Below are 25,894 nucleotides of genomic sequence, written 5' to 3' on the forward strand. Positions count from 1 at the left end.
GGGACCACGGCATCTCCCTCTACTTAATCTCTGTCATCGTTGGCGGTTTACACGGCCGTGTACTATTCCTCTGTGCGGATGTTCTCTGGCTGGCTTACCCATTTCCCTCACGTTCGGTGTTTGGACTGCTTCCAAGGTTGAGCTATTATGAATAGTGCTCCTCTAAACATCTCTGTATGAATTGCTTTTTTATTTTCTTGGAATATGGGCCCAAAAGTGGGATTATCTGATCAAAGGATATGAACAGTATCATGGTTCTTTGTTACATAACCCGAGGAGGATGGGACCAATTTACAGCACCACCAGCAACATATAAAGAAGTATCTACTTTTCCCTTAACAAACCCTTGAGCAGCTTGAAAACTTAAAAGGGTAACCTGCTCCTAAAGCAAACAAACCACAGCCACAGGAGGACACAAATGCAGGAGTTGGAGAGCACAGGCTTCCGAAGGGCACTCGTCTTGCATGCAGAGAGGCGGACTGCCTGAGTCCTCCTTAGAGACAGATGCCCCATCGGCACATGGGCCTGGTTTGTTTTTATTGACTTAGCATACATTTGTATGGCATTTATTATGTATCAGGTACCACTCTAAGCACTTTACAAATATTAACTCATTTACTTCTCATATCAAGTTCACGAGCTAGATCCTGTTACTATTATCGTGCCCATTTTAGAGATAAAGAAACCAAACCATTGAGAAATTTGCTGGGGAGCCTGGGTGGCGCCGTTGGTTAAAGCGTCTGACTCTTGGTTTCCACTCAGGTCTGATCTCAGGGTGGTGAGACTGAGCCCCGAGTTGGGCTCTGCACTCAGGGGGGAGTCTGCTTGAGTTTCTCTCTCCCTCTGCCTCTGTCCCTCCCAGTTGTGTGCTCTCTCTCAAAGAAATAAGTAAATCTTTAAAAAAAAAGAAAAGAAATTTGCTGTGGGTCATATAGCTGGAAGGACTTGAACTCAGGCAGCCTGGCATTAGATTATTTTTTTTAAATGTTTTATTTATTTATTTATTCATGAGAGTCAGAGAGAGAGAGAGACAGAGGCAGAGGGAGAAGCAGGCTCCCTGCTTAGCAGGGAGCCCGATGAGGGACTCGATCCCAGGACCCTGGGATCGAGCCCCACATCGGGCTCCTTGCTCAGCCGGGAGCCTGCTTCTCCCTCTCCCACTCCCCCTACTTGTGTTCCCTCTCTTGCTATGTTTCTCTCCCTGTCAAATAAATAAAATCTTAAAAAAAAAAAAAAAGATTATTAACTGCTGTGCTCTGCTCTCTTGATCAGGAACAGGCATTTCAACTTGTAGCTGCCCTTCTTTTTCTGGGTCCTGCCTTGGCCCCAGCAGCCCAAATCTCCTTCAGGAAAGGAAGGCCTTCTTCTCGTATACAGCCCCTATCTATTGGATCCTGCCGTGTGTCAGCCAGTCTTTTCATCTCTTTTATTCTTCACCACAACCATACAAAGTAGATAGCATATCTTCATCTTATAGAGGAGTAAACTGAGGATCAGAAAGATTAAGTGTGTTACCCAAAACCACACAGCTAGTGGAGCGGCACAGGGAAAATTTGAATCCTGTTCAAACATCAATGCCTTTGGTTTTTCCATTCTACTTCCCCCCTCTCTGACCTCCTGAAGCCCCCACTTTACCCTAGTCCATTTCTCTTTGCCATGAGTGGTTTGCTTCAAGGACACTGAGGTGGAAACAAACCCTTTATAGCTCCGCTGCTCTTCCTGGCCATGGTCAGGACTGGCTTCACTTGGGCCCAAGCAGCCACCCCCAAGGAAAGTGCTATCTCTACCTCGTGCTTCTTGGAACTGAGGGCCACTTCCTGAGAGAGGCCCAAATAGCTCCTTCCGTTCCTGTTTCGAAGTCCACGGCCCTTTGGAGCCTGCCCTCTAGGTTCTCACTTCCAGCCTTAGGATCTTCACCTAATTTACAGAGTGCAGATGATGGGCAGGTTCTGATTCCAATGACAAGACCACATCCCTCTGCTCAGGTGTGTGCTCCTCCTACTTTTCCAGGTCCTCTGGAATGACTCAGAGCTTGGGTACCTTGTGGGGAGTGGTTCTTCCCAATCCTGCCATACAATTATACAAACCCCAAATACCCTTGAGCAGACATTATCCTACATATACTGAGTTCCCACCAAGGATAAAAAAAGACACTTCCCTGGCCCCTGGCAAACTCTGGAAGATTCAATGGCGGTACCAACTTCAGAAACTGTGCTTGGCATGTTGATTGGTTGTGTATTTGTGTTTCTGTGAGCATGCCAACCTATGTGGTTGTATTCTCTGCATATATGCTTTTCAGTGGGAGACAGCACAGATGCACGTCTGCGCAGGTAGATCCAGGCCTTCATGATGGGTTAATGTGTCATGCTCCGGAGTTTGCCCATGTGTTTTTGAGAGTAGGGGTCTGCATGTGCCTCTGAGTTTGCATGTGTGTTGTGTGCATGCAACATACAAGTTGGGTAAAAGGGCTGGTTAGGAAATTTCCCAGACCGTAAGTGTTAAGAAAAGACTCAGCGGGGAGAGTGGATAGGACAGCTAAGGTAGAGAGAAAGGGAAAATAGAAAAAAGAGTCAAGTCTAATGCTTCGTAAATAAGTGAAGGGATGTTGTGGTAAGTCTGAAATGCCCCAGACAGACTCAGACAGGTTTGCAGCATTTAGCAAAGTCATTTGTAGCCCAGGGCAGGAACGGCAGGTTAGAGTTAGTGGTGAGTATGTGCTAGCCTGATCAGGTGTCGCCCCGGTTCTAAAGGGTGAGGGACTGGAGAATATGGGAAGGCACTGCCCGCATCCTCCAGGCCCTGGGCCTCAGCCTTTCCCCACAGACAGATCGGCTTCTCTGAGGTAAAGATGGTTCACCCTTGGTAGAGAGGTGGGGGCAGAGGAGCGAAGCTCCAGGAGGCCTCTATAGAGGCCTTGCCAGGGCCCTTCATCCCTCTCCCTGCTCCAAAGGCAAAGGAACCTCCTTCTTCCAGAAGCTGCTGAAAGGTTTCGCTGACTTCAGAGAGATAGAGGAGGAGGGAGGAAGGAGGGGAGGCCTCTGAGATGGGGAAGGTTTTGCTGAGCCTGCAGGCTACCCAGCCCCTCCCTGGCTCCTCATTACTGAGGTCCTTGGGCATGAAATGTCTTTTTATTTGAAGGCCAAGAAGAACCCAGGGCTTCCTTAATGACCAGCCTGCACCAGGGCCTGAGGCAGGGGACTGGCTCTCTTGACCTTAAAATCCTGCCTATACTTTTCTGCTGCACTGATGTTGTTTTTCCAGAACTTGTCTCTACTGCCTTAGCCCTATCCTCTCAATGGGAACTTAAAGAGGCCTCAAGAGGAGGGAAATAAGAGAGGCAAGGAGAAGAGATTCTACGAGTCCTAGAAGCTCAACTGGTTCTGGGAAACTGAGCAGGGCTAACAACATTGAGTTTCAATGACTCCCAGACAAGTAGGGATGACAAAACATTTTACACAAATTTTAATACAATAAGAAAGATGGTAAAGCAGAGATACACCCAATGAACTCCGAAGACTCGGACAATGGCTTACTGAAACGGAAGGCAGAGTCCATTGTGCCTGTTTGTTTTTTTTTAAAGATTTTATTTATTTATTTGACAGAGACAAGCGAGAGAGGGAACACAAGCAGGGGGAGCTGGAGAGGGAGAAGCAGGCTTCCCGCGGAGCAGGGAGCCCGATGCGGGGCTCGATCCCAGGACCACTGAGCTGAAGGCAGAGCTTAATGACTGTGCCGCCCAGGCGCCCCCATTATACCTGTTTTATAAACAAACAAACAAAAGTAAGGGCCAGAGAGGTTAATTGATCTGTTCTGATACACATTTATAAAGCAGCATGGCTGGGACTCCAAACCATGTCTCTGTGACTCCAAATCTACAACAACAACTAAAAAGGTAATTTTTAAAACTTGTTTGCTATTGGCCAGTTGGACTCATGAAATGCACCTGGAGAATGTCAGGAGAGGCAGAAGTGTGAGCTAGTTTTTTAAGTAGGAGTAGGATTTGTGTGTGTGTGTCTGTGTGTGTGTGTGGTTGGGGTAGGAGAGAAGTGGGTGTTGTCAGAGTATTGCCCTGAGGAGCTGGGTGTAAGTGGAAAGGTATGAGAGTATTTGTCTCAGCTGATACATCAGCTGATACAGCTGATGGTGAATGGAAGCCAGGGATTGGGGGAGGGTACTACCAATGAAGCAGTAAATTGAAGGCCTTGAATGGTGGGATAAAGGGCTTGGATTTTCCCATAGGCAATGGTGAGTGGTTCCTAAGCCAGAGAAGAATGTGCCTTGCACATCCTTTAGAGGGGGGAATTGGGCCCCTCCAGCAGTGTGAATTCCAAAGAGAGGGGAGGGGCACCAGCTGGGACCAAACTGTTGGGAAACCGAAGCGAAGTGGAGGAAGTAGGGTGTCAGTGAGACTCTGGAATTGAGGGTGGAGGCCCAGGTTGCCTCCTAAGGAGTGTGGCGGGAACTCCAAGCCCAAGAGGCCCAAAGAGGAGGGTAGGAGGCGCGGGAGCCGCCCCCAGCATGGAGTGGCCATGCCGTGACCATTCTTACCTAGTGCACAGCCCTGGGCTGCCCCCGGCTCCGCCTTCGGAGCCTCGCGCCTCATTGAGAGGTTATTAATAGGGAGTTTGTCTGGTGTCAGAGCGCAGACATAAACTGCATTAGCATTACCCCATAATCTTATTTAGTAAACGCTCATGCCGCTCCGTCTCCTGTAATTGCATTGGGAAGATGCAATATTTATGAAAGGGGAGAGGGGGATGTCACTGCTCATCTTGGTGCTGCAGTAAAAGTCCCGGGAAATATACTGAGGGCCGCCAAGGCCTGGCCCTGGGCCTGAGAGAGTGGGCGCCTAGCGCTCTCAGGGTGACCCACTGGGCCTGCTCCAGACCAGAGCCCTGACCCCCACCACCTCTCTGGAGCCTCGGGTATCAGGGCAACGGGGTGTGGGTAGAGGCACCAGCCACTGCTCCCCTTGGTGTCACTCCTCCAGAGGGCCCTGGTCCCTGCCAGATGCACTGAGGCCTTCTGGCGGGCGCGAGACCCCCAGCTTTGGCTCGTTCCCACCCCTAGCTGGATTTCTAGGGTACCTTGCCTTGGCTGTATCACCTGGGCGCTTTGGCAAAACTCAGCGGGCAGCAGTGGAGGGCAACAGCAAGCAGGAAGCCTGAGGGCCAGACGTCCTTGCTGGGACAGGGTCTCAGTAGCAGTGCTCACCACTGGATGACCCAAGCCCTAGGTTCTCGGGGGGGCGGTCCTCTTCCGCCCTCCTAGGATCCATGGCTCTGTCCCTAGGGCACTCCCCCCGTCCCGGCCACACACGCACACTCTGGGCCAGTCCCCCATCTCCTGCTTCTGGGTGGAGAAGGTGAGGATGTGAACTTGCCCCATGGTTTCCAGAAGCATGGCTGTGTGCCCACCTGCCTGAGAGCCCAGGTCTCCACAGCTCTTGGGTGGAGCTCACCAGACCAGGAGGTGTCACTGGTGCTCAGAGCACCAGGGGGTGTGCGTCAGCACTGAGGGGCCAGCCGGTGTGCCCCCAGGCACTTGCAGTTTAGAGCACAGCAGACATACAGACATGCTACCTACCTCAGGGACTCGAAGGCCACCTTGGACAGAGGAGTTATTTCCCAGCCACACATCAGGGAGCTTTCCGTGCTTAGGGCACTATGAGTCTCAACTGCGAGCACCCGAGCAGAGGATGTCAGAGTGGGAGAAGAGCTGAAAAAAAAGATGCCTGTACTTGGAAACCATTATCCAGAAAGGTGGGGGCAGGGAGGTGGGGGATGGGTTCAGGAGCCACACTATCAACTGCTGGTGGTCTGGGGATGTGGGTGGGGTCTTGGGTGAGGTGGCTGTTGAAATCTATTATGAGAAGGCAGGTGCCCGAGCAGGCATTTCCTGGGGACCCAGGGCAGTGCCAGGAGCTCAACCCAGCTCTCTGGCCTTGGGCTTGGTACAGCCCCCAGAGACAGAAGCGTACCCCATACGCATCTCACACACAGCCCCACACTCTTCACTTAAGCCACAGTCACACACATCCCCAGCACCCCCAGTGCAGAGGGACTCACAGCTCTCAATGCCCTAACGCAGCCCGCCCCCCTCACTAAGACATCCACTGGTCTAATTTCCGGTGGCCCGTTGCCCTCCCTCCCCCTTCCGCCCTCACTTCCCCAGACTCGGTGGGGAAGGGGCACCCGAATCCAAGGCAGCTGAGAACCAGGGAGGAGGGTGGGCGGAGGAGGGCCGCGGGCCCTCCCCGTGTCAGCTCCCTTGCTGCTGTCCCATTAATCACGGCCTCGCAGTCCAGTTGGGGATCCCAGGCGCCCCATGCCACACGCAGCCCGCAGAACAATGAGATTATTTCCGGGGGGAGAGGACGCCTTGGGCAGGGGCTCAGGCGGCGGTGCCTCCTTCCCTCAATCCGTCCCTCGGCACCCAACGAGCGCCTGCGGCGGCCAGGGACGGGTGGTAGAGCGCACGCGGGTGGCGAGCGGGTGGCAGGGCCTGGCCGGTCTAATTCAATTAGCTGGGTCGCTGGCGCCTTGGTGCGACTCTGGGCCCGCCGGGGCTCGGTTTAGGGCAGCTGCTCTTTGTGTGCGGAACCCATACATATGGATACAGTTCCTCCCCCTTAGGCACCCCCACCTCAACTTCTGGCACCTGCGGCTCCTGCCCCCCGCCCCCACCCTCCCTGCCCTCGGCCTCCCCAGAAAAGTTGGGAAACTGTGTGGCTGCTTGTGGGCCCAATGTGGCCAGCAGAGTGTGTGCCCGGAGGGAGAGATGTGTTTTTTATCTGAGGCGCAGGAAGCCAGTGTGCCTGTGTGGGGATGCGTGAAGGAGGCCTCGAGAGCGGCGGCCGGGATTGCACACAGGGGTGTGCCTTTTTGTGTGCAAGGGTGAGTGTGGGTCTGTGAGTCTGGGCCTGAGAGAGACGGTGCTGGATCTGCTCCAGCGCTGTATCTGGAAAGCCTCGGGTGTTGGCTGTGTCTGCCGGGGACCATTCGCGTACACGCGAGGGCCATGGGCAGTCAGGCCGGAGCGTGGAACACAGGACCTCGCCAGCAGCAGCCTGGCAGCTGGGACTCCCAGGCGGAACTGGAATTCGGTCCCCCTCATCCCACCCCGGGCCCTGATGGAGGAGGAGCTTGGCGAGTTCATTTCAAACCCCAACTCCGGCTCAACTCGTGTATGCGGAGGACACCTCCCGAGCCCACCTGCGCAGCACGGAGGCAGAGGCGCGGCTGCGGAGGCGCGGCGGCCGGGCCCTTTCAGCCGCCAGCGGTCTGAACTGGCCGGGTTTTCCATTCTCAGTGCAGTGTGGCCGTGGCTCAGGGAGCTCCTGCAGCTTCCGACGTGCCCTGAGCGCCCGTGGAAATTTCCAGACCTGTCCAAGCCAAGGTGGCCCAAGCTCTTTTGGGTGACCGGGAGACCTTCAGGCTCCCCCAACAGAGCCCGGGACTGAACCGGGTTTCCGGAACTGGGAGGTCTCCACCCGCCCTTCCTCTGCAGCCCAAATGGATGCGCCCGGGGGGCTGAAGAATTTAATTGAGGCGAGAAGTCTGGGTAGATCTGGCCGCTGCAGGTTTGTGGCCCAGCCGGAGCCTTCCCTCCCCCACCTTCAGCTTGACTGAGGCTGAGGGGCCGGAGTGAGAGAACCGCACACCCGCAGAAGGCTGGCCCACCCGCCCCCCAGCGCAGGGAGTAGGTGCCTAGAAGGTGGTAATGGCCCTCAGAGTCCTGGCCTGCAGCAAGCTAGTGCTCTCCCTACTCCTTCTTCCTCCCCTGCGCCACACTCAGGGGCTGGCTGTGGAATGCTCTCTGCCTCTGGAAATTTCCTCAATCCCTCCGACCAGCTCAGACCCACTTGTCAGCTGGGTAGGGCCAAGGATGGAGGCCAAGAATGGGCACGCTGGGGTGTACCTGTGGTCCTGGGTCGTAGGCTGGGGTGCTCTACTGGGGTCCAGTGGTGGGAAACTAAACTTGGTGCCCAGGGAGCCCTTCAGGAGCTGTCAGGGGATGGCAGCGCGCCAGAACTCTGTCCTCCCCTGAACCTCAGCCCACTCCCTGCCCAGCTCTATCCCCATTCTGGCATCCTGAGAGAAGACCTAGCATCAAAGATATACTCTGTCAAGGGCACCAGTTCTAGATGGTAGTATCTGGGGGTTTCCAGGCCTCCTTTGGAAGGGAGTTGGTCAGAGAGAGGCCTGAGGCCCTAGCTCAACGCCCAGAGGTGATGGGGCCAACAGATTCCTTTGTGTCAGAAGCCAAGAAGGGGAGCCTTACAGGGCAGGGCCTAGACTTAATGACCCCATTGCTCAAGCAGACCTTCGGGTAGGGGCGGTGGGAGGAGAAGAAAAGTGCTGGCTCCTAACCTCGGTGACAGCTGAGATGTGTCTTAGAGCAGGAAAGGAGGTCTGTCCCCTGTCCCTCTGTTTTCAATCTATTTGGGGTTCCTCCACTGATGAAACGTATGCCTGTCCTTCCATGTTGGAGAGATCCTCAGTCCTTGTTACTGTAAGGATTGGGTAGGAGCACCTGGGGCTGGCCCTGGACAACCCCTACCCCCAGCCCTGAGAAATCACTAAGTTGTGTAGCTGGAACCAGCCTGACCTGCTCACCCCCCACTTCCTCAACCGAGCTTCCTAGAGAGAACACCCTCCCACCCTGGAGGTGGAGTGCCCTTTACTGGGTCTCTAAGTGCTTATGTCACCAGCTGCACCTGCCCCTCCATTTTCTGCCCCCTTTCCTGAGGCAGGTGAGCAAGGCAGAACTGGCACCTTTGGTATTGGAAATCCAGATCCCAATGGCCCCACCATGAACTGCTTCATCTTACACATCCCCTTACACATTTCTCAGTTTGTTCTACCCTTTCCCTGCTGCATATCTATTGGGCATATCCTGTCACCTCCTTTCCACACCCACAGTCCCACATATGGCCATTTCCCTGACAACTACACTAGAAAATAAGACACCTCTCCCACAGATACCCACACACACACATCATGATTACACTCATACAGTAGCTGAGGGATACCCTCAGCCTATCATATATGCCCATTATACAGGAACAGTTAGAGAGACACACTCTTATCTGTTACAGAAAACACACATTCACTTGCATTCTTACACAGACAAATCCAGTTGTAAAAACGACCCAGACTCCCTTCCTCTCCCCCAACCCCCTTACAGGCATGTTTTGCTTGCAGTTGAATCCCAACAGCCTAATGCTAGTACATAATAGATACCCAATACATATTTGTTGGGTAAATTTAAAAAATTATTCCTCAGAGACATGCCCAGTATATCTGCATGACCATCCTCACTGTCACGCACACTTTCACATCTGGCTTTCCCCTCATGGACACACAGTCCCACAAACACAAAGTAATTAAGTTATCACACACACACACCCCTAAGCTAAAGGACAACCCCTGGCCCAGGGGTCTCTCCCAGAGCGGGGGAGGGAACCCTGTGGGATCCAAAGTGGCCGCCCTCGGTGGCTGAGCCCTCCTGTTTCTCCTCCCCCAACCCCAGCCTCAGCCCCAGCTGCTCCTCTTTTAATTGGAGGCACTTCTTTATTCTGCAGGCTAGGAGAGTGGATGGTGCTTGGGGAGGAGGGGGTGGATTACCAGGTGGCCTTCGGGCTGGAACTCACCTAGATGTGTGTGCAAGATACTCCTGCAAAGCAAGGGCCACATCTACCAAGTTTGATGTCGAGAAATCAGCTTCTAATGATTGGAGTCAGAAAAACAGCATTTGAGTCTAGTTCCTGTCCCTTCCTGGCTTTCAGTGCCTCAGTGTTCTCATCTGTGAAATGGAGATAACATCACAGGGTTACTGGTGGACAACATGAGATAATCACCGTGACTGAGGGTGCCTAGGATGTCACTGTGCTTTGTCCTCCGGCTTTCTTTTCCTCCCCTACTGCTTCCTAACAGGGCTACTCTACGCGGCTTGCAGAAACACTGGGGAAATGCAAAAGCTGCACCACAGGAGGTAAGCTCCGTGTGAGTCTCCTCCCCGTTCAGAAAAACTTTCCAACCTGCAGCAGTGTGCTCAGGGAACACTGCTTCCAGGAGGGGCGGAGGCCAGAACCCAGTGACTCCTGACCCTCTTGTCTCAACTTCCTAGGAAGAGAAGGGACTGAAAGGGTACCCCAGGCCCTCAGCAACTACCTCATTGGAAAACAAAGGCTGAGGTCAAGTTGGACACAAAGAGCCTCATCTTGGGGGAGGCCAGCACCTCAGAACTGGACTGGGAGAAAAGTTGACTCTGATAAGTAGGAGTGATGGGGGGTGGAGGGGAGTATGGAAGAGACCGGTGAGGTGAACAGACGTAAGGGCAGGGGAAAGTCAGGATGTCCCTGGGTTGCAGGATTTTGATGAGAAGAGCATCCCAACAGTCTTTTTTTTTTTTTTTTTTAAGATTTTATTTATTTATTTGACAGAGAGAGACAAAGCAAGAGCAGGAGCACAAGCAGGGGGAGTGGGAGAGGGAGAAGCAGGCTTCCCGCAGAGCGGGGAGCCCGATGTGGGGCTCGATCCCAGGACCCTGGGACCATGACCTGAGCTGAAGGCAGACGCTTAACGACTGAGCCACCCAGGCGCCCAGCATCCCAACAGTCTTAATGGGCCACTAGGCAGCTGTGACCTCTGCCAACCTTGGGCTAGGCCAGCAAGGGTGAAATCTCCTGCCAGGGACTCTGGCCAACTGATGCCAGATCTGAGGAGTTCAAGATGCAGTAAGTAAGTAAGGCAGGTGCCCAAATGGGCAAGGTCAGAAAGACATAGGTACTGGAAAGTTTCATCCAGAGGAGGAGGGAGGGAGGAATGGGGAGAGTGTTAGGAACATGCAGGGGGTTTCCTGCATGGGCCAGAGAGTGGCAAAGGGAAGTTGTTCTAAGGATAACTTAGAAAGACAGGGTTTTAATTGCAGCAAGCCGAACTGTAGTTAGTCATGAAAAGGACCAGGGCCACTGCAATCCAGCCTCAAAGGAAGCAGAAGCACCTCTCTCCATACTTTTCAGCCTCATCCAGGGAAAAGAGTTCAGATTTTGGGAACCCAGATCAATCTTCTTCTGTCTGTGGAACTTTGGGCAAGTTTGTTCATCTTACCAAGTCTGTTTTTGTTTTTTTCTTTTTAAAAATGAATATAATTCATATACCATAATATTCCCTTTAAATCATAAATTCAGTGGTTTTTAATATATTCACCAAATTGTGCAACCATTACCACCATCTAATTCCAGAATATTTTCATCACTCCAAATAGAAACTTTGTATCCATTTGCAGCCACCTCCTACCCTTCCTCCTCCAACCCTTGACAACCACTAATCTACATTCTGCCTCTATGGATTTGCCTATTCTGAATGGTTCATATAAATACAGTCATATAATATGTGGCCTTTTGTGCCTGGCTTCTTTCACTTAGCATCATGTTTTCTAGGTTCTTCCATGTTGTAGCATGAATCAGGACTTCCTTTTTATTCTTTTTTTTGGATGAATAATATTCCATTGTATGATTATACCACATTTTATTTATCCATTCATCACATGATGACCAACACTGCTATGAACATTCATTCAATTTTCTTAGTTATTTAAAAATGGGAGATTTTTCCATTAACTTCACAGATTTCTTGTGAGTCTTAAATGAGATCAGTGTGGTATGGTGCCTGGCACATGGTAGTTTCTCAGTAAAACACTTATGTTTATCTCTGCTTTAGTTCCCCCAAGACAAGAGGCAGGAAAGAGACAAATTTAGGTTCAAACAATATTTTTTTGAAAGTTACAAAACCTTCCTTTATTGGCTCTCAAACTGAGTGAAGCTCTGATCTGTTGAGATGATCTGACGTTTACAGTGGACAGGTTCAAACAATTTTTGATGAAAGTTATGGCATCTCCTGGGTAGAGGTGTAGAACCTGGATTGGGTGGATGGGGAGGAGCAAACTGGCAAGGGAGTAGAGCTCTCTCCTATTTCTGCTTAGTGTTTACAAACCACCACCTTCTTCACATCTGGCCTTGCTCTGAGTGGGCCTTTGTCCACCTGCCTGGAGCCCAGACAAGGTTTTCCCCACAGAGATGTGCTTCCAACCAGCAGCCAGGTTTCCAGACTAACCTTTAAAAGCAAGTCAAATCCAGCTCCTCTGTCTTGATCAGATCACTTAGCCTCTCTGAAATTTGCTTTCTTACATCTATAAAATGGGAATAATACTCACCTTGAAGAGTTAGTGAAGTTCATAGTGTTCTCCATAATACTTATCGCCATCTGACTTAATGTATTTGATTCTTTGTTTATTGTCTAACCCCTTCTATGGAATGTAAACTCCATGAGGGCAGGACCTTTGTTTTATTTACTGCTGTTTTCTCAATGCCAAGAACAATGCCTGACACGTGGTAGGTATTCAATAAATATTTGTTGAATAATAAGGTTCATTCTTTCATTTTTCACCCAGGATGAGTATATCCTGTGGTTTGGGGCTGTACTCCACAGCTGGGGGGGGGGGGCACTGAGATGAGTAAACCATTCCCTGCTTCCAAGGAGATCTCTTCAAGTGGAAATAACAGACATGACCAAAGCAAATAGACTGTAACGAGATTTGATGAGGAGAATGCAAACCTTCATATTCTAGCATCTTGCCTGATAGAGACAATCCCTCCTTGAAGACCTGTTGAATCTGATATAGACCAGAAATAGATCCCAAGTGATGCAACCTGCACCCTTCCCAGAGCTTGGCTCCTTCGAGGGAGCAGACCTTTCCCTACTGAAGAGGGAAAAGAGAGGAAGCAGAAAAAGGGAGTTTCCGCCTTCTCTCCTGGGCTCTAAGCCAGTCAGCCAGAGGCTGAGTTTAAACTTTAAAAGGCCTCAATTTGTCCGCATGCACTTTCCTGATCTTGGTCCCACCAAACCCAGCCCCCACTGCCTTAAGTCCCCTACGCCTCCCTCGCAGGATTCCAAAAGTAAGAAAATAACTCCTTCCTCTCACCACAGTCCAAGGGTTTTTTGCTTGGAATAGCCAGCCCTGGGCTAGTTGCTAGGTGAAAGCAATCTGACTGAATTCATTCACACACTGTGGGAACTGCTTCTTGAGGCTTCTATTTAAAAGGAAAGGGGTATCTTGAGGCATGGGCACCCTGGCAGCAGGCCGCAAGCCAACTCCCTTGACTTGTGCCTGCCTCTCAGGAAGTCTTCCTTTCCTCAGTTTCTCTAAATAGGCTGAGTTGGGGGTGGTTGTTGATTTTTCCAACAACATATAGCCAGTTGTTCATAGGCCTGTGTTTTAAAAAAGGACAAGCCTGAACTCACCTTCCCACCTCAGGGGCCTGGGCTCCATACCTGGGGAGTAGACAGTCTTCTACTTTCTAACAAGCCAGACTTGAAGTTTGGAGTAAATCCTCTTGTTGAAGGACAGGTGCTTCCCAGCTGAGCCCTTGGGGAGGTTCTCCAGTAGCTCACGGACACCCTTCCCCAGAGGCCTAGCAAGCTGGACCCCTTTGGCCCAATTCAAAGTGGGGAGACTCCTGCCAGGCTGGGAAGAGGTCTCTGTCCTCCACCTCCTTGGGTCCGTCTGTTTATGGGTCTCTGGGAATGGCCGCCTCCTGTTCTTTTTCTCCTTTTAAGTCTCCGAATCCCTTCTTCTCTCTCTTCCTGAACTACTTCTCCGAGCCTCGGTCTCCGTCCCTCTGTGTCTGGCTCCTGAATCAGTCTCGGCTCCCGGCCTCCCTCTCCCCCTCTCCGCCCCTCCCCCGCGCTGTCATTCACCCCGCTCCTCTCAACGCACAGCCAATGGAGAGACCCGGCCGAAACGGCTAGACTCGCTCGCACCGGGCTTTTTCGCCCGGTGATTGATGTCCCAGAGTCAACATCTAGCAAGCAGCCGGAGAGGGGAAGGAGCAGCCGGAGAGGGGAAGAATACGGCGCCCCCTCTCCCTTCCCCTCCCCCCTACTTTAGCCCTCGGCGCACTTCGCCTCCAAGTCGCCGCGCAGCCAGGAGCCGCTGCCGCCTCCGCGCCCCTGCGCGCTGCCCCCCGAGCCAAACACAGCAAACGCCGCCGCCCAGGCCCCCCCGCGGGGCCGGGGCCGGGGGCCAGCATGGAGCACCTGGGCCCGCACCATCTCCACCCGGGCCATGCGGAGCCCATCAGCTTCGGCATCGACCAGATCCTCAACAGCCCGGACCAAGGCGGCTGCATGGGGCCCGCCTCGCGCCTCCAGGACGGAGAATACGGCCTTGGCTGTTTGGTTGGAGGCGCCTACGCGTACGGCGGCGGGGGCCCCGCGGCCGGGGCGGGGGCCGGGGGCGCGGGGGCCTATGGTGCTGGCGGTCCGAGCGGCCCTGGTGGCCCGGCGAGCGGCGGCGGCGGCGGCGCCTGCAGCATGGGCCCGCTGGCTGGCTCCTACAACGTGAACATGGCCTTGGCGGGCGGCCCTGGTCCCGGCGGCGGCGGCGGGGGCGGCGGCGGCGGCGGCGGGGGGGCCCTGAGCGCTGCGGGGGTGATTCGGGTGCCGGCGCATAGGCCGCTAGCTGGAGCGGTGGCCCACCCTCAGCCTCTGGCTACCGGCTTGCCCACCGTGCCCTCCGTGCCTGCGGTGCCGGGTGTCAACAACCTCACCGGCCTCACCTTCCCCTGGATGGAGAGTAACCGCAGATACACAAAGGACAGGTTCACAGGTGAGTCCGGCCCGCGCGCGCCCCGCCTGGCCGCGGCCCGGGCTCTGCGCTACCTTCTCCCCGCCCGGTGGCTCCCCGCAGCCCCCTCTGCGCACCGGGGTGCTCAGCTCCTCTCGGTGCTTCCCCCAAGTGCAGCCGCCCGCCACCTTTTCACGCTCGCGGAATCGCCATGCTCGAGAAGAGTTCTCCCAGTCTGGGCCCCTCTCCGTTTCTCCCGCAGGACCCCACACTGAAAAGCGCTCCCCGATCCCCTCTCGGAGTCCCTGGGGCTCAGTCAGGCGGAGGAAAGGGGGATGTAGCTTGGGGACTACCTTCCGCCGACATTTGGGGCTCGGTAATCTTGGAGAAAGGGGAGGGATGTGAACAAACTGTTTCTTCCGTCCCGGCCGACGTTCTCTGGCTGAGGCGGCGAGCCCCAGAATCAGACGCAAGGAAAGAACAGGTTCCCCACCTCTCGTTCCCTACACACACACACACACACACACACACGCACGCGCGCGCACACACACACGCACACACACACACACCACTTCGCGCTCGGAGCTCCAGTGCCCGTTGCCCTTGCCGGGCCCGGCAGAGGCCCCGAGCCTGAGTAAAGCAGCAGAGCTGGCGGGCCCTTCTTCCCGGACTGCGGGCTTCGTCCAGGTCGGTGGCAGCGTGAGGCTGAGCCTCCTGCTTCATTTTCGTTCGGTCGTGGCATGGCGTCCTCCCCTCGGGGCCCAGCCCTGTTCCCTCCAGTGTGAATAATGCACCGGCCTGGCCGGCGATCGATCGGCGGCGGCCGAAGGACAACTCCTGGGACGATTACGCACTCGGCGGCGGGCGGCTGCCCCCCTCTCGGCTGCCAGCTCCGCGCCTTCCTCCGCTCGCCGCGGCTCCCTCCGCTCTCGCTTCCGCTCTCGGCACTCAGCTCTCGCTCACGCGCGGGCCCCTTTCTCCGGCCTCACTTAGCCCCTTAGCATTCCTAGGATCCGAGGCTTCGATCCTCGATCCTCCCGCCCAGCCCCGCTCCCATGCCCGCTGAGAAGTAACCACGAGTTGAGCCTGGGTTCCTTGGCCGGGACTTAGAGAGAGGAGGCGGGAGGTACGGGCCGCTGCGGATGGCGACGTGGGACTCCCATGGGGCTAGGGATCTGGGCCCAATGGTGGAAAGGAAATAGGCAGCTTAGAGCTACACTCTCAGGTAGGCGACCCCAAGGCACCCCAGGCCCCTTGCTCCTGTTCCGGCCTTGGAACCTTGGCTCACAGGCTAGGTCTGTGGCAAAGGGCGGGGGGGGGGGGGGCAGCAGAGGCAATACAGGCATTCTGCTCTGGGCCTCCAGGAAGGACCCTGTACTCAAGGGACCCCAGTCCCCACCCCAAGTCTTCTCAGGCCTGGGGAGGCAGAGCCTGCTGCTCATTCCACTCCCCCAACGCAGGCCAGGCCAGCCTTGAAGGGCTCTAATGGAACCCTCAGCCTAGAACCCACTGGTCTTGGGTCTCTGGTGAAAGGGTTCCACATAGGACCTACCTAGGGGAGCCACAGCACACCCTAATCTTGCTTCAGGCTTGAAGAAGGTTCTGAGGAAGTGAATAACTGTCACTTGTGTTGCCCCCTGTCCTGTATGTGTCTGCCTGTGTCCCTGTCCCCGTGTGTCAGACTGGGTGTATGGATCTGTAATTTACCCCCATGGTATGTGATGTGTCTGTGGATGTTGCTGCGTTTTGGTGGCTCAGGTCAGGACCCAGGGTCCACCCCGCTCCCCCCCAAGCACTGACCCTTGCTGCTGGGCAGCTTCTCTGAGGCCGAAGGCCTGGGGCAGTGGGGGCCTGCGACCTTTAGCTCGCCTCAGACATGCCCCTCAAGGAGACTGGGGAGGCGACTGCACCGGTTCTGGCTGGGCACGTGGGAGCCCCGGGCTAGAGAGGCCTCCGTGGCGGCGGCCTGGCGGGCGGGAGGGGGCCGTTGCCCGCCGCGGGCTTGGAGCTGAGGGCTGACGGGAGGATCACGGCCCAGCTCCTGGGGTCTGGCCGCTGCGCTCGCTGATCGCGGGGAGTCGGGCCTGGGACGCCTCCTGACGCTCTGCCGCTTGCCTCTGCCGTCTGTCTGTCTCCCGCTCCAGTGGCCCTCTCACCCTTCACTGTAACACGCCGTATAGGTCACCCTTATCAGAACCGGACGCCCCCCAAGAAGAAGAAGCCGCGCACGTCCTTCACGCGCCTGCAGATCTGCGAGCTGGAGAAGCGCTTCCACCGCCAGAAGTACCTGGCCTCGGCCGAGCGCGCCGCCCTGGCCAAGGCGCTCAAAATGACCGACGCGCAGGTCAAAACCTGGTTCCAGAACCGGCGGACGAAGTGGAGGTGAGCGCGCTGGGCGGGCAGCTCTCTGTCCCGGGGTCTCTCCTGGGGCGCTCACACCCCCTCCACTCGCCGGCTTCTGATCGGTTCCCTGCTAGGCTGGCCGGGGACGGGGAGCAACCGAGCTGAGGCTGGAGAGCCCCGGCTCTGTTTTACGGGAGGCTTCTTGGCTTTCTGGCCGACACACTCAGTGCCGGTGTAGACGCGGCTGGTCTCCGCTGCTGCTTGGGGAAATGGCGGGGCTCAAGCACAGTCCAGGCAATCCGTGCTTTGGGGATCAGTGAGTCCTGAGGGACTTTCTGTTTGCGCAAACTCGCGCTTACAGAGACGTCTCTTCCAAATGAGACTGGAGGCCGGATGGCCCGCGCCTTGTTTCTGCGCCGCAGCCGGGGCTCCTAGCGGAGCCGCCAGGCTCCAAACCACCGGCCTGGGTCCTGCTGACTCCCTCTCCCCAGGCACTCTGCGCGGCCCTCCCGCAGCCAATCCCCGACTCTGGAAGAGGAAAATCAATCCGCACCGGCTGTAGCGGGGTTTTGGAGAGTCCCACTGAAAGGGGGATCCATTAGGAGCAGCTGGGTGTGGTGAGAGAGAAGGAGACACACACATTTACCCTTCTCCCGTCACACACCCACAACCACACTAAACCCCCCCCCCCCGTACATCTCTCTCTCTCTCTCTCTCTCTCTCTCTCTCTCTCTCTCTCTCTCTCTCGTAACGCGAGTCCCACACTCTGGCAGACTTATTCACCGCAACTACCGGCGCTTTCTCCAGCTGCACCCACTTGCACTCCTGCACCCTCTGGCACATCTGGCTCGCATACTCCGTTCTCCACACTTGAGAAGTTTCTCGCTAGTTCAGGCCTTAGGGGGAGAGCGCAGGAGAGTCTGGGCGAAGTCCGCAGCTCCGGACCAGAGGGGCCTAGAGCTGGAGGAAGGAATTGGAGTTTCCTCTTTTTCTGAATGAAGGCGAGGAATCTGCCCGGGATTCCGCCATCGTGGCCACAAAGGAAGCCACTGCCCCACCACTCTGCCCCCCCCCATTCCTGTCTCTGGGGAAGAAATGGGGGTACAGCTTCAGACCTCTGGAAGGCTAAAGAGGTAGCAAGGGCTAGCTGAATAGGGGTTTGGGCACTAGTGTTCCCAAGGCCCCACCAGGCTGCAGCCTAAGCGAGGGGAGGGAACAACGCAAGCCCCTGGAAGAGAGGGGCACAGAGAAAGACAAGAGAGTGGCAGGCAGAGAGAGGGGAGGGGGCAAAGATAAATAGCCCACCCTAGGAAGAAAAGGAAAAACCAGGTAGCCTGGAGAAGTCTTAGGATAATAAAGGAAAGCAATGGATGATTAAACCTCCATTTTCGTTTCAAACAAATTCTCTTAATTCTGAGAGAACGAAGGGAGTGGGGGTGAGAGAAAATGGGAGAAAAAGACACAACGCCTAAAAGGAAGAGAACCAGTCAGGCAGTTTGAAATGCAGGAGAGAAGGGTAAGACGAGAGATGGAAAGACGCATGGAGCAAAAGGCAAGAAGGGGCGGCGGGAAGGAGGCGGGAGTCCACCGCTGGGAGAGGCCCTTGCTGGCTTCGCCCGGCTTCATCGATCGCCTACAAATTGCTTCTGGAGGCCCCCGGGACTCCCATTAGGTCTGTCCACCTTAGAGACAGACGTTTGATCTCAGTTGACGGGGTGGAGGGAAGGCATTAAATGGAATAAGTGAGTCATCGCCTCCCCGGACCGCCTCGGAGGAAGGCGGCTGGTCCAGCGGGAGTCCCCGCAGGGCACAGGGCTCCGTGCAGGAGGCAGGAAGCCTGCGACAGGATCGCAGAGAAAAGGGCGAGAAGAGAGGTCAGGCAAGGCAGCTCCTAATCCGCCGGCCCTTGTCTCTGCCCTGGGCTGGTGGGGAGGGTGGGGCACCTCAGGCTTGGGACGGCAGAGCTGGGGAGAGGCCAGATGCCATCCTACCCCTGGCTGCGCCACCCTAGGCTAGTGGGAGACGGAGAGCCCCGGATGCTCGGGCCTCGCGGATTTTCCCACAGCTCCCCCGGGATACCCGCGCTCCATTTACTTTTGGGGTTTCCAGTCTTTGTCGGAGTCAGGACCCTCAAGATCAGGGTGTGTGTTAAAGAGGCCCAAGCTGGCGTTGGGAGCTGTGAAGGGAGCAGGGCTCCTCCAGGCTCTTCCCTGGGAGCACACGGAAGCGTGGTAATGGCTTGTCCCCGGTGCAGGCGGCAGACCGCCGAGGAGCGTGAGGCCGAAAGGCAGCAGGCGAACCGCATCCTCCTGCAGCTGCAGCAGGAGGCCTTCCAGAAGAGTCTGGCGCAGCCCTTGCCCGCCGACCCGCTGTGCGTGCACAACTCTTCGCTCTTCGCCCTGCAGAACCTGCAGCCCTGGTCCGACGACTCCACCAAGATCACCAGCGTCACGTCGGTGGCTTCGGCCTGCGAGTGAGCCTGCCTGCCCCACCCCTCGAGAGCCCAGGTCCAGCCAAGGGGGCGCTGAGGCTGAGAACCAGGACTCTCTCCCCACTCCCGCTTCAGACTGCATGCGGGAGGGGAACGCGGCGCCCCTCGCACCGGCCCTCGAGCTCCTGCCGACGCTGTTTCCTCTTTGATGGGGGAAAAAAAAAAAAGAGCGCAGGAGACAGGGACACGGACCTCCTTCCAGATGCCTAAGTGGTCCTGCGCCCTCTGGAACTGTTCAGAGTCCTCTCAGTTTGCGTCTATTTTATTTTATTCTGATTTTTAACGTGGGACTGAGAGAGGCAGAGGAGATGGGGGAAGAAGAGCTTCTGAGGTCCTCGGAGGACAGCATGGGCTGTCATTTGAACTTGCTCTGGGGAGACCCCCTCTGTATTCCACTCCCCATCACACACGACACCCAAAGGCCTGGCCAGAGGTGATTTTACTGTCCCTCCTGGTGTCACCCAGAGTCAAACCCAGAGGACCTACGGCAGAGTGTCATGGCCTTCACACCCCTGACTCTATCAGGCATAAGCTAGGGGTGACCCAGCTTCATTGTGAACAGCATGGCACTTCCCCCAAACACAAGGCTACGGCCACACTGTGACACACTGTCCCACACACAACAGCGCCACGGCCTGCCAGGCCCCCATCACACATTAGCCGCACCCAGGTACGCACAGGCAGGTTTTCACACAAACTCAGCCTATTTCTCCAGATCCTGTTCATAGGGGAGCTTAAGTTATGCACTTATAAGGTGTTTTCTGTGTAACAATTTTATAAAGTGCTTGTGTAATTTATGTGGAAAAAAAAAATAAAACCCTCCGGATCCGGAGTCAGGGCTGCCTGCTCCTTGCTGAGCCCAGCAACTTGCAGCTATTTGGGTTTGGGGTGAAGGGGCACTGCTGGGACAGCGCGGGTGTCTGCGCGGGAGGGACATCTGGGGGCCAGGACCTGCGGGCTCTGCGGAGAGGGGAGGAGGGGGACAAACAGAGAAGCGGCAGACCTCGGAAAGGAAGGAGTGCCAGGCTCTCCTGGGACGGCTAATGCTCTAGAGGATATGCTGTCTCTGGGTGTGAGGGTCGTGGGTGTGCATTGTGTGTTCGTGATGGTGTGGACAATCGGATGATCCTGATAATGAATGTAACCGTGTTCAAGCGTGTCACTGTGTTTGCAATTATTCTAAGTGCTTGTTTCTGCTTAAGTTGCAAATCGAAACTATCACTGTACGCACGAACTTGCAGTGGTGCGTCTGTAACCATGTGTGAATGTGATTGTTTCTTTTGGGGTAATTGTGATCACCCACCCGTATTTGTGACTGTGTATGAATCATGTGCTAATGTGTGTGAGAGTACCTATTCGTTTCTCCTCGTGAATCTATGTTTGTGTTAAATGTGTGAATGTTTGTAATTGTGAATCATCTGTAATTGTATGAATATAATTGTGTGTGATATGTAATCATGTGTGACATTTAATCATGTTTGACATGTAATAATACATGAGATGTGTATTTTACTGTATATATGTGTGTGTGACAGTATGCAATGGGGGTGTGAATTAGGGGGGAGTGTGGATCATTGTGGGTGACCCTGCAGGTGAGTGTGTGTGGTTGTCACTGAGTGGGTGTAATGGTGCAAAGCTGGTGGGGGGGTCTAAGGTGGGCTATGCAGATACATTGGGGGACGTACCAACATCTGCTAGGAGTTCCAGGGTTCTAGGCCCTTCCCAGCAAGCCACACAGGTTGGAGCACAGTGAGTCAGTAACTGGGCCAGGATCCTCTGTGGTGCTCTAAGTAGGACTTCCCACTCCCAGCACTAGTCTGGCCTAGGAGAGATCTGAATAGTAAGTGACTTCCCAGGGACCCGGACTACGGGGGCCAGGACAGCAGCCACGGTACACAACGCTCCCTATAACATCTAGTCCCCCACGCGCTAGACCAGTCTCAGGTGCGCAAAATTGATTTGGGGCTGCTTTTCTGGAAGAAGCTAGGTGGTGGAGGGTCTGGGGACATGCCATCCTGGGGGCATAAAGTGGGGGGATAGGAGGCTCCTTCTTTGGGATGGGAGAGTGAAAGAACTTTGCGGCTAGAAGCTAGAAGCGAGTGGGTGTGGGTCTTGTTCAGGCATACAGAGCTGTGTGTACCCAGAGGGTGCCATCAGAGACACTGTCCTTCATCCCTGCCCAGGCTGCTATCCTGGATCTGATATACCAGAGGGGGACAAAGCACAACAACCTCACACCCTAGGAGGCCCAAAGGGAAATCTGACGGAGGGGCGGTGCTCATCCATCTTATCCGTGGCCCCCTTGGAGCCTGATCTCCTCAGGAGAAGAGGATTCTGGGTCCAAAGGACTAAGGCTGGACCTCCTGCTCCCACCTCCCAGGCCCACTGGGTGACCAGGCAAGGCCCTAACAAACTGTGTTGGTCTTGGGGAGAAGGTTCTGGCCACCACACTGGGTCTGCAGCTGGCTTCCCGCCTGCGCCAGCTGAAACACCCAGGACCTGGCCGGGAGAAATCCGGACACGGCCTCCCGGAACCAGCGAATTCGTTTCCGTCTGCCTGGGCAGGTCTGGCAGATCCCTCCTCTCCCGCGGGGACTGGAGCCGCCTGGCCCGCACCTTCTCTGCGTGGCCCCGTATCTTCTTCATTTGTGATTTAAAAACGCACCTTTAGTGCCTCCCCGCTGTAAGATTCCAGAGTCTCTTTGAACCTCAGCGGAGACTGGAGCCTTCCTCCCACCTCCCAATCCCCAGGATCCCTCCAGAGGCTGCTGGCCCCGGAGGCTGCTCGATACTTTCTGGCCGTGGACAGTCCAGATGAGGAGCCGAGGCAGGAATGCGGGCTACTGCTCGGCACAAACAGGGCCCCCAAACCCGCTTCAAAGTCCAGGCTTTGCCCCCAGCCCCTCGTCCCCTCTTACAAGACAAACTCTGAGCAAAATTAGGCATCATACACCCCTCCCCGAAGTACCTCCTGCTTCCTGGATCTTCACAAACAGCTAGGGTTCACACTCATGACCATACGGGCGAATGCCCCCTCCGCGCCACTGCTCTCGGACCCCGTCCAGCTTGTCGGGGACTCGCGGGGAAGTGGGCATCCGGCAGGCGGGGATCCCCAGCCCTGGGGCCGCGCGCCCATCGCTGGAGGCCACCCGGCTCGGCGCTCCGGCTCCCGGGATACGCGCTGGCTCTGGCCGCTCCGGGCCGCGGGAGGCCGGGGGCGCGCGCTCTCCCGGGGACCCTCCCGCGCTCCCAGGCCCTCGGGCGAGGGGTCACAGGGGTGCCAGATTCCCCCGGGTACCGGGGCTCTCGGCACCCAGGGGCCGCGCACGACTTCCCTGTCTCCGCGGGGAATTCGTTGGGGCCGAATCTCGGCGAATCCCGGGTCGGCCGAGGGCCGCGGCGGCGGGGAAAGACCCGGACGGCGGCGGGGCCCGCCGGGGGGCAGCTGGACCCGCACACCCGGTCCCGAGTGGGGCGAAGGCTGGTGGGGAGGGGGCTGCGAGGGTCACAGTCAGGGCCAACTGCCCGCAGCCGAAAGCTCACAACTCCCGGCCTGCCACCGCGCCTGCGGGAAATGGTCGGTCTCTGTTCAAAAAATAGAAAAGGAATTCAGTATCCGAATAGTTGTGTGGAGAGATGCGGAAAGAGAAGAGGAATTCACGAACCTGTCGGAGCAGAAAGGTCCGCTTCCTTCCTTGGCTTGAGGGAGCCGACTGCACTGACCAAATTCGGCGGCGACTGAGCCCTGAGCCCCCGCTCAGACCAGGCGCAGCCCAGCGTGGTGGCTGAGCGGGTGGCGGCCTGCGGGGCCCAGAAACCCAGGCAGGGCTGGGGTCCGAGAGGCCCGTGCTGTGCGGCCGGCGGTACACGGAGAATCTGGCTCAACCTGTTAACTAAAATAGGGCTTTGTTCCGATCTGTGCTCGGGGGCTGTGCGGGCATGGCCTGAGCACTGCCTTGTGGCGCCCCTACTCTGGTCGCAGGTGTGGGGTTTGCCCTGGGCCCAGGACTCCGGAGGGCATCCTGTTTATGGTGGGCAAGGTATGTTCCAGGTGTCTGAGACTACTTTGCAGGTGGGCAAGGTATGTTCCAGGTGTCTGAGACTACTAAGAGGGACCTCCCTCCGGGTTGTGCAGAGCTGGAGCCCTTGGTATTCCTTCCGCCTCAGCGCTATGGGGAGGGGAGGGGAGGGGAGGGGAGGGGAGGGGGGCTGGGGCCCTGGGGCTGCCTGGAGGACCCCTCAGGCCAGATGCGGAGGAAACCCCCTCTCTCTTGCTCTGCTCTCCCTGCTCTCCTCACACCCACCTTCACACACGACTCACTCCCACACAGCCCTCGGAGTCTTGCTGTCTAAGCAGCTCAGAGTTTCAAGCCCCACAGCCAGGCCGCTGCCCGGGCAACTAACAGGAGGTACTTCCGCTTTCCCCGCATGGCTCGAATGGGCTGCCCAATGCCAGCCCGGGGAGGCCCCGGCACCACTCCCCTACACCCACCCCTGGACTCCTCACCCTGGGGGGCCCCATAGGAAGAGACTGAGCAAGGGCTAGAGCCAGTTTGGATTTTCCAAGGAGCTCAGAGCAGAATAAGACGGTGTGTTCGATGGAGGGGGTAGGGCGGTGAGTGGAAGGAGCAGTGGGGTACCCACGTTGTGTCGGGGGGTGCCCACAAACCCACATCTCCTCAGTCACAGCCTGCATCGCCGTGCGCCACCTCACATGCGGCCTCCCACTGTGCGACCCCTGGGATGCGCGATGTTGCACAAGGGGAGGGAGCCGCGGGTGTGCGGGTGCTAGGCGCACACACAGTCTCCACTGCGGGCATTCTCGGTTCCCTCCAACTCACACCCGCCCAGGCCCCACGAAGCTCCCACGGGCGATTACCCCGCAGCCACTCCGCCAGGGGCACTCCCCTTCCCCTTCCCCGCCCCTCCTCCCCTTGCCGGGAGCGGGGAGGCCTAACTCGCCCGCCGGCGGCGCGGGGTGGGGATTTCCTAGGCCCGTGCTTCTGTTGCCAGCCCTGCGGCTCCTGTGGGTGACCACACCCCAAGACGCTGAGGCTGGGCTTGGGGGCAGCGGGCCGCCAGGAATTCCAGCTAAGGACCCTAGCCAGGCTCAGAAGGTCCAGCGGTCGCCGCTGCCTCCCAGAAGCCTATGGAAATCCGGCCTCCTTTTGTGTGCTTGGTTGTTAGGGTCTGGGGAGCATAAGGGGTGCAAGGTCCCCACTGCTGCGAGCCGCCCTCAGGGCGGCTTTGGTGGGAGCTGCTCCTGCCCCCTCATTTCCGCCCTGTAGTCCCAGAGCCTACAGATCTTCCCTTCCTGCGGAAGGAGTCGCAAGACCGAAAAGCTGGAGGCGGCGGCGGCGGCGACTCAGGAGTCACCCATCAGTGGGAGCCAGACCTGAGGCTCCAACGCAAAAACGCAGGACGAGTGAGTTCCGGGCGCCCTCTAGGGGCCGCGTGGGGAGAGGCGCCTGGAGCTAGGGCCCTGGGAGCCTGGGTCTGAGGGACCCTTGGGAGTGCTGGGGCGGCTGCTACCAGCCATGGTGGAAAATAATAACGATAATAATATTAAATATTTTATTATTTATTTATTTATTTATTTATTTATTTATTTATTTGAGAAAGAGCGGGCGGAGGGGCAGAGGGAGAGGGACAAGCAGAGTCCCCACTGAGCAGGGAACCCCACACCGGCTCCCAGTACCCCCAGATCATAACCTGAGCCCTAGTTAGACGCTTAACCAACTGAGCCACCCAGGCACCCCAATAACCGTAATAATATTAATAAATAACAGTATTGAGTGTTTGCTGTGTTCAAGGCACTACACTAGGTTTTAAAAGTACTAATACAGGGTCGCCTGTACATTTCCAACAACCATCCTGTGACGTAAGTGGTATTTTCATCCCACTTTACAGACAAGGAAAATGGAAGACCAGAGAGGTTAAGCAACTTGCCTAAGAGCTTGCAGTTGGTAATGGGGGCAGTATCCCGACCCAGGGTCTAACCCTAGAGCCAGGGTCTCTGGGAGGGATGGCTGAATCCAGGGGTGCGGTGGATTTGGGAAGGATTGGAGGTGAGACCACACCAGCCTCCTCATGGGATTTCTCTTATTGTGGAGGCTCTTAGCCCAGAGATCCACTGGGAGATTGCCTCCTAGGGCTCTGGAAAAACCACCTCCAATCCACTCCAGTCCACTGGGCCTCCTTCAGCTCTGACTGTCCCCTCCACCCCTCAAGGACCCATCCTGGAGCACTGCCAGCCCTGTGAGACCTCCTCCTCCTTCTTCCCCATACTTGTCTAGCACCCATCCTCTGGGCCTTCCCAGCCTGGGCTTGCCTCCTTCTAGGGGCCCTCTAGGATTAGAAGGAGGTTCTCTGCACTTCCCCTCCCTCTTCTGGGTCAGCAGGGTGGGAGGATTCAAACAAGCAGAAAGT

General features: G+C 56.2%; 1 protein-coding gene across 1 annotated transcript; it reads left to right on the plus strand.

Moving 5' to 3' along the window:
• The first annotated feature begins 14,093 nt into the window (after positions 1–14,093).
• On the plus strand, positions 14,094–19,451 carry TLX1 (T cell leukemia homeobox 1). Its single transcript, XM_032422966.1, has 3 exons — positions 14,094–14,673; positions 16,812–17,013; positions 19,229–19,451. The coding sequence occupies exons 1-3, from the start codon at positions 14,094–14,096 to the stop codon at positions 19,449–19,451; spliced, it is 1,005 nt and encodes a 334-aa protein (XP_032278857.1).
• Positions 19,452–25,894: the final 6,443 nt, after the last annotated feature.

Source organism: Phoca vitulina, unplaced genomic scaffold (genome assembly GCF_004348235.1).
Source record: "Phoca vitulina isolate PV1807 unplaced genomic scaffold, GSC_HSeal_1.0 scaffold28, whole genome shotgun sequence".
Taxonomy (NCBI): domain Eukaryota; kingdom Metazoa; phylum Chordata; class Mammalia; order Carnivora; family Phocidae; genus Phoca; species Phoca vitulina.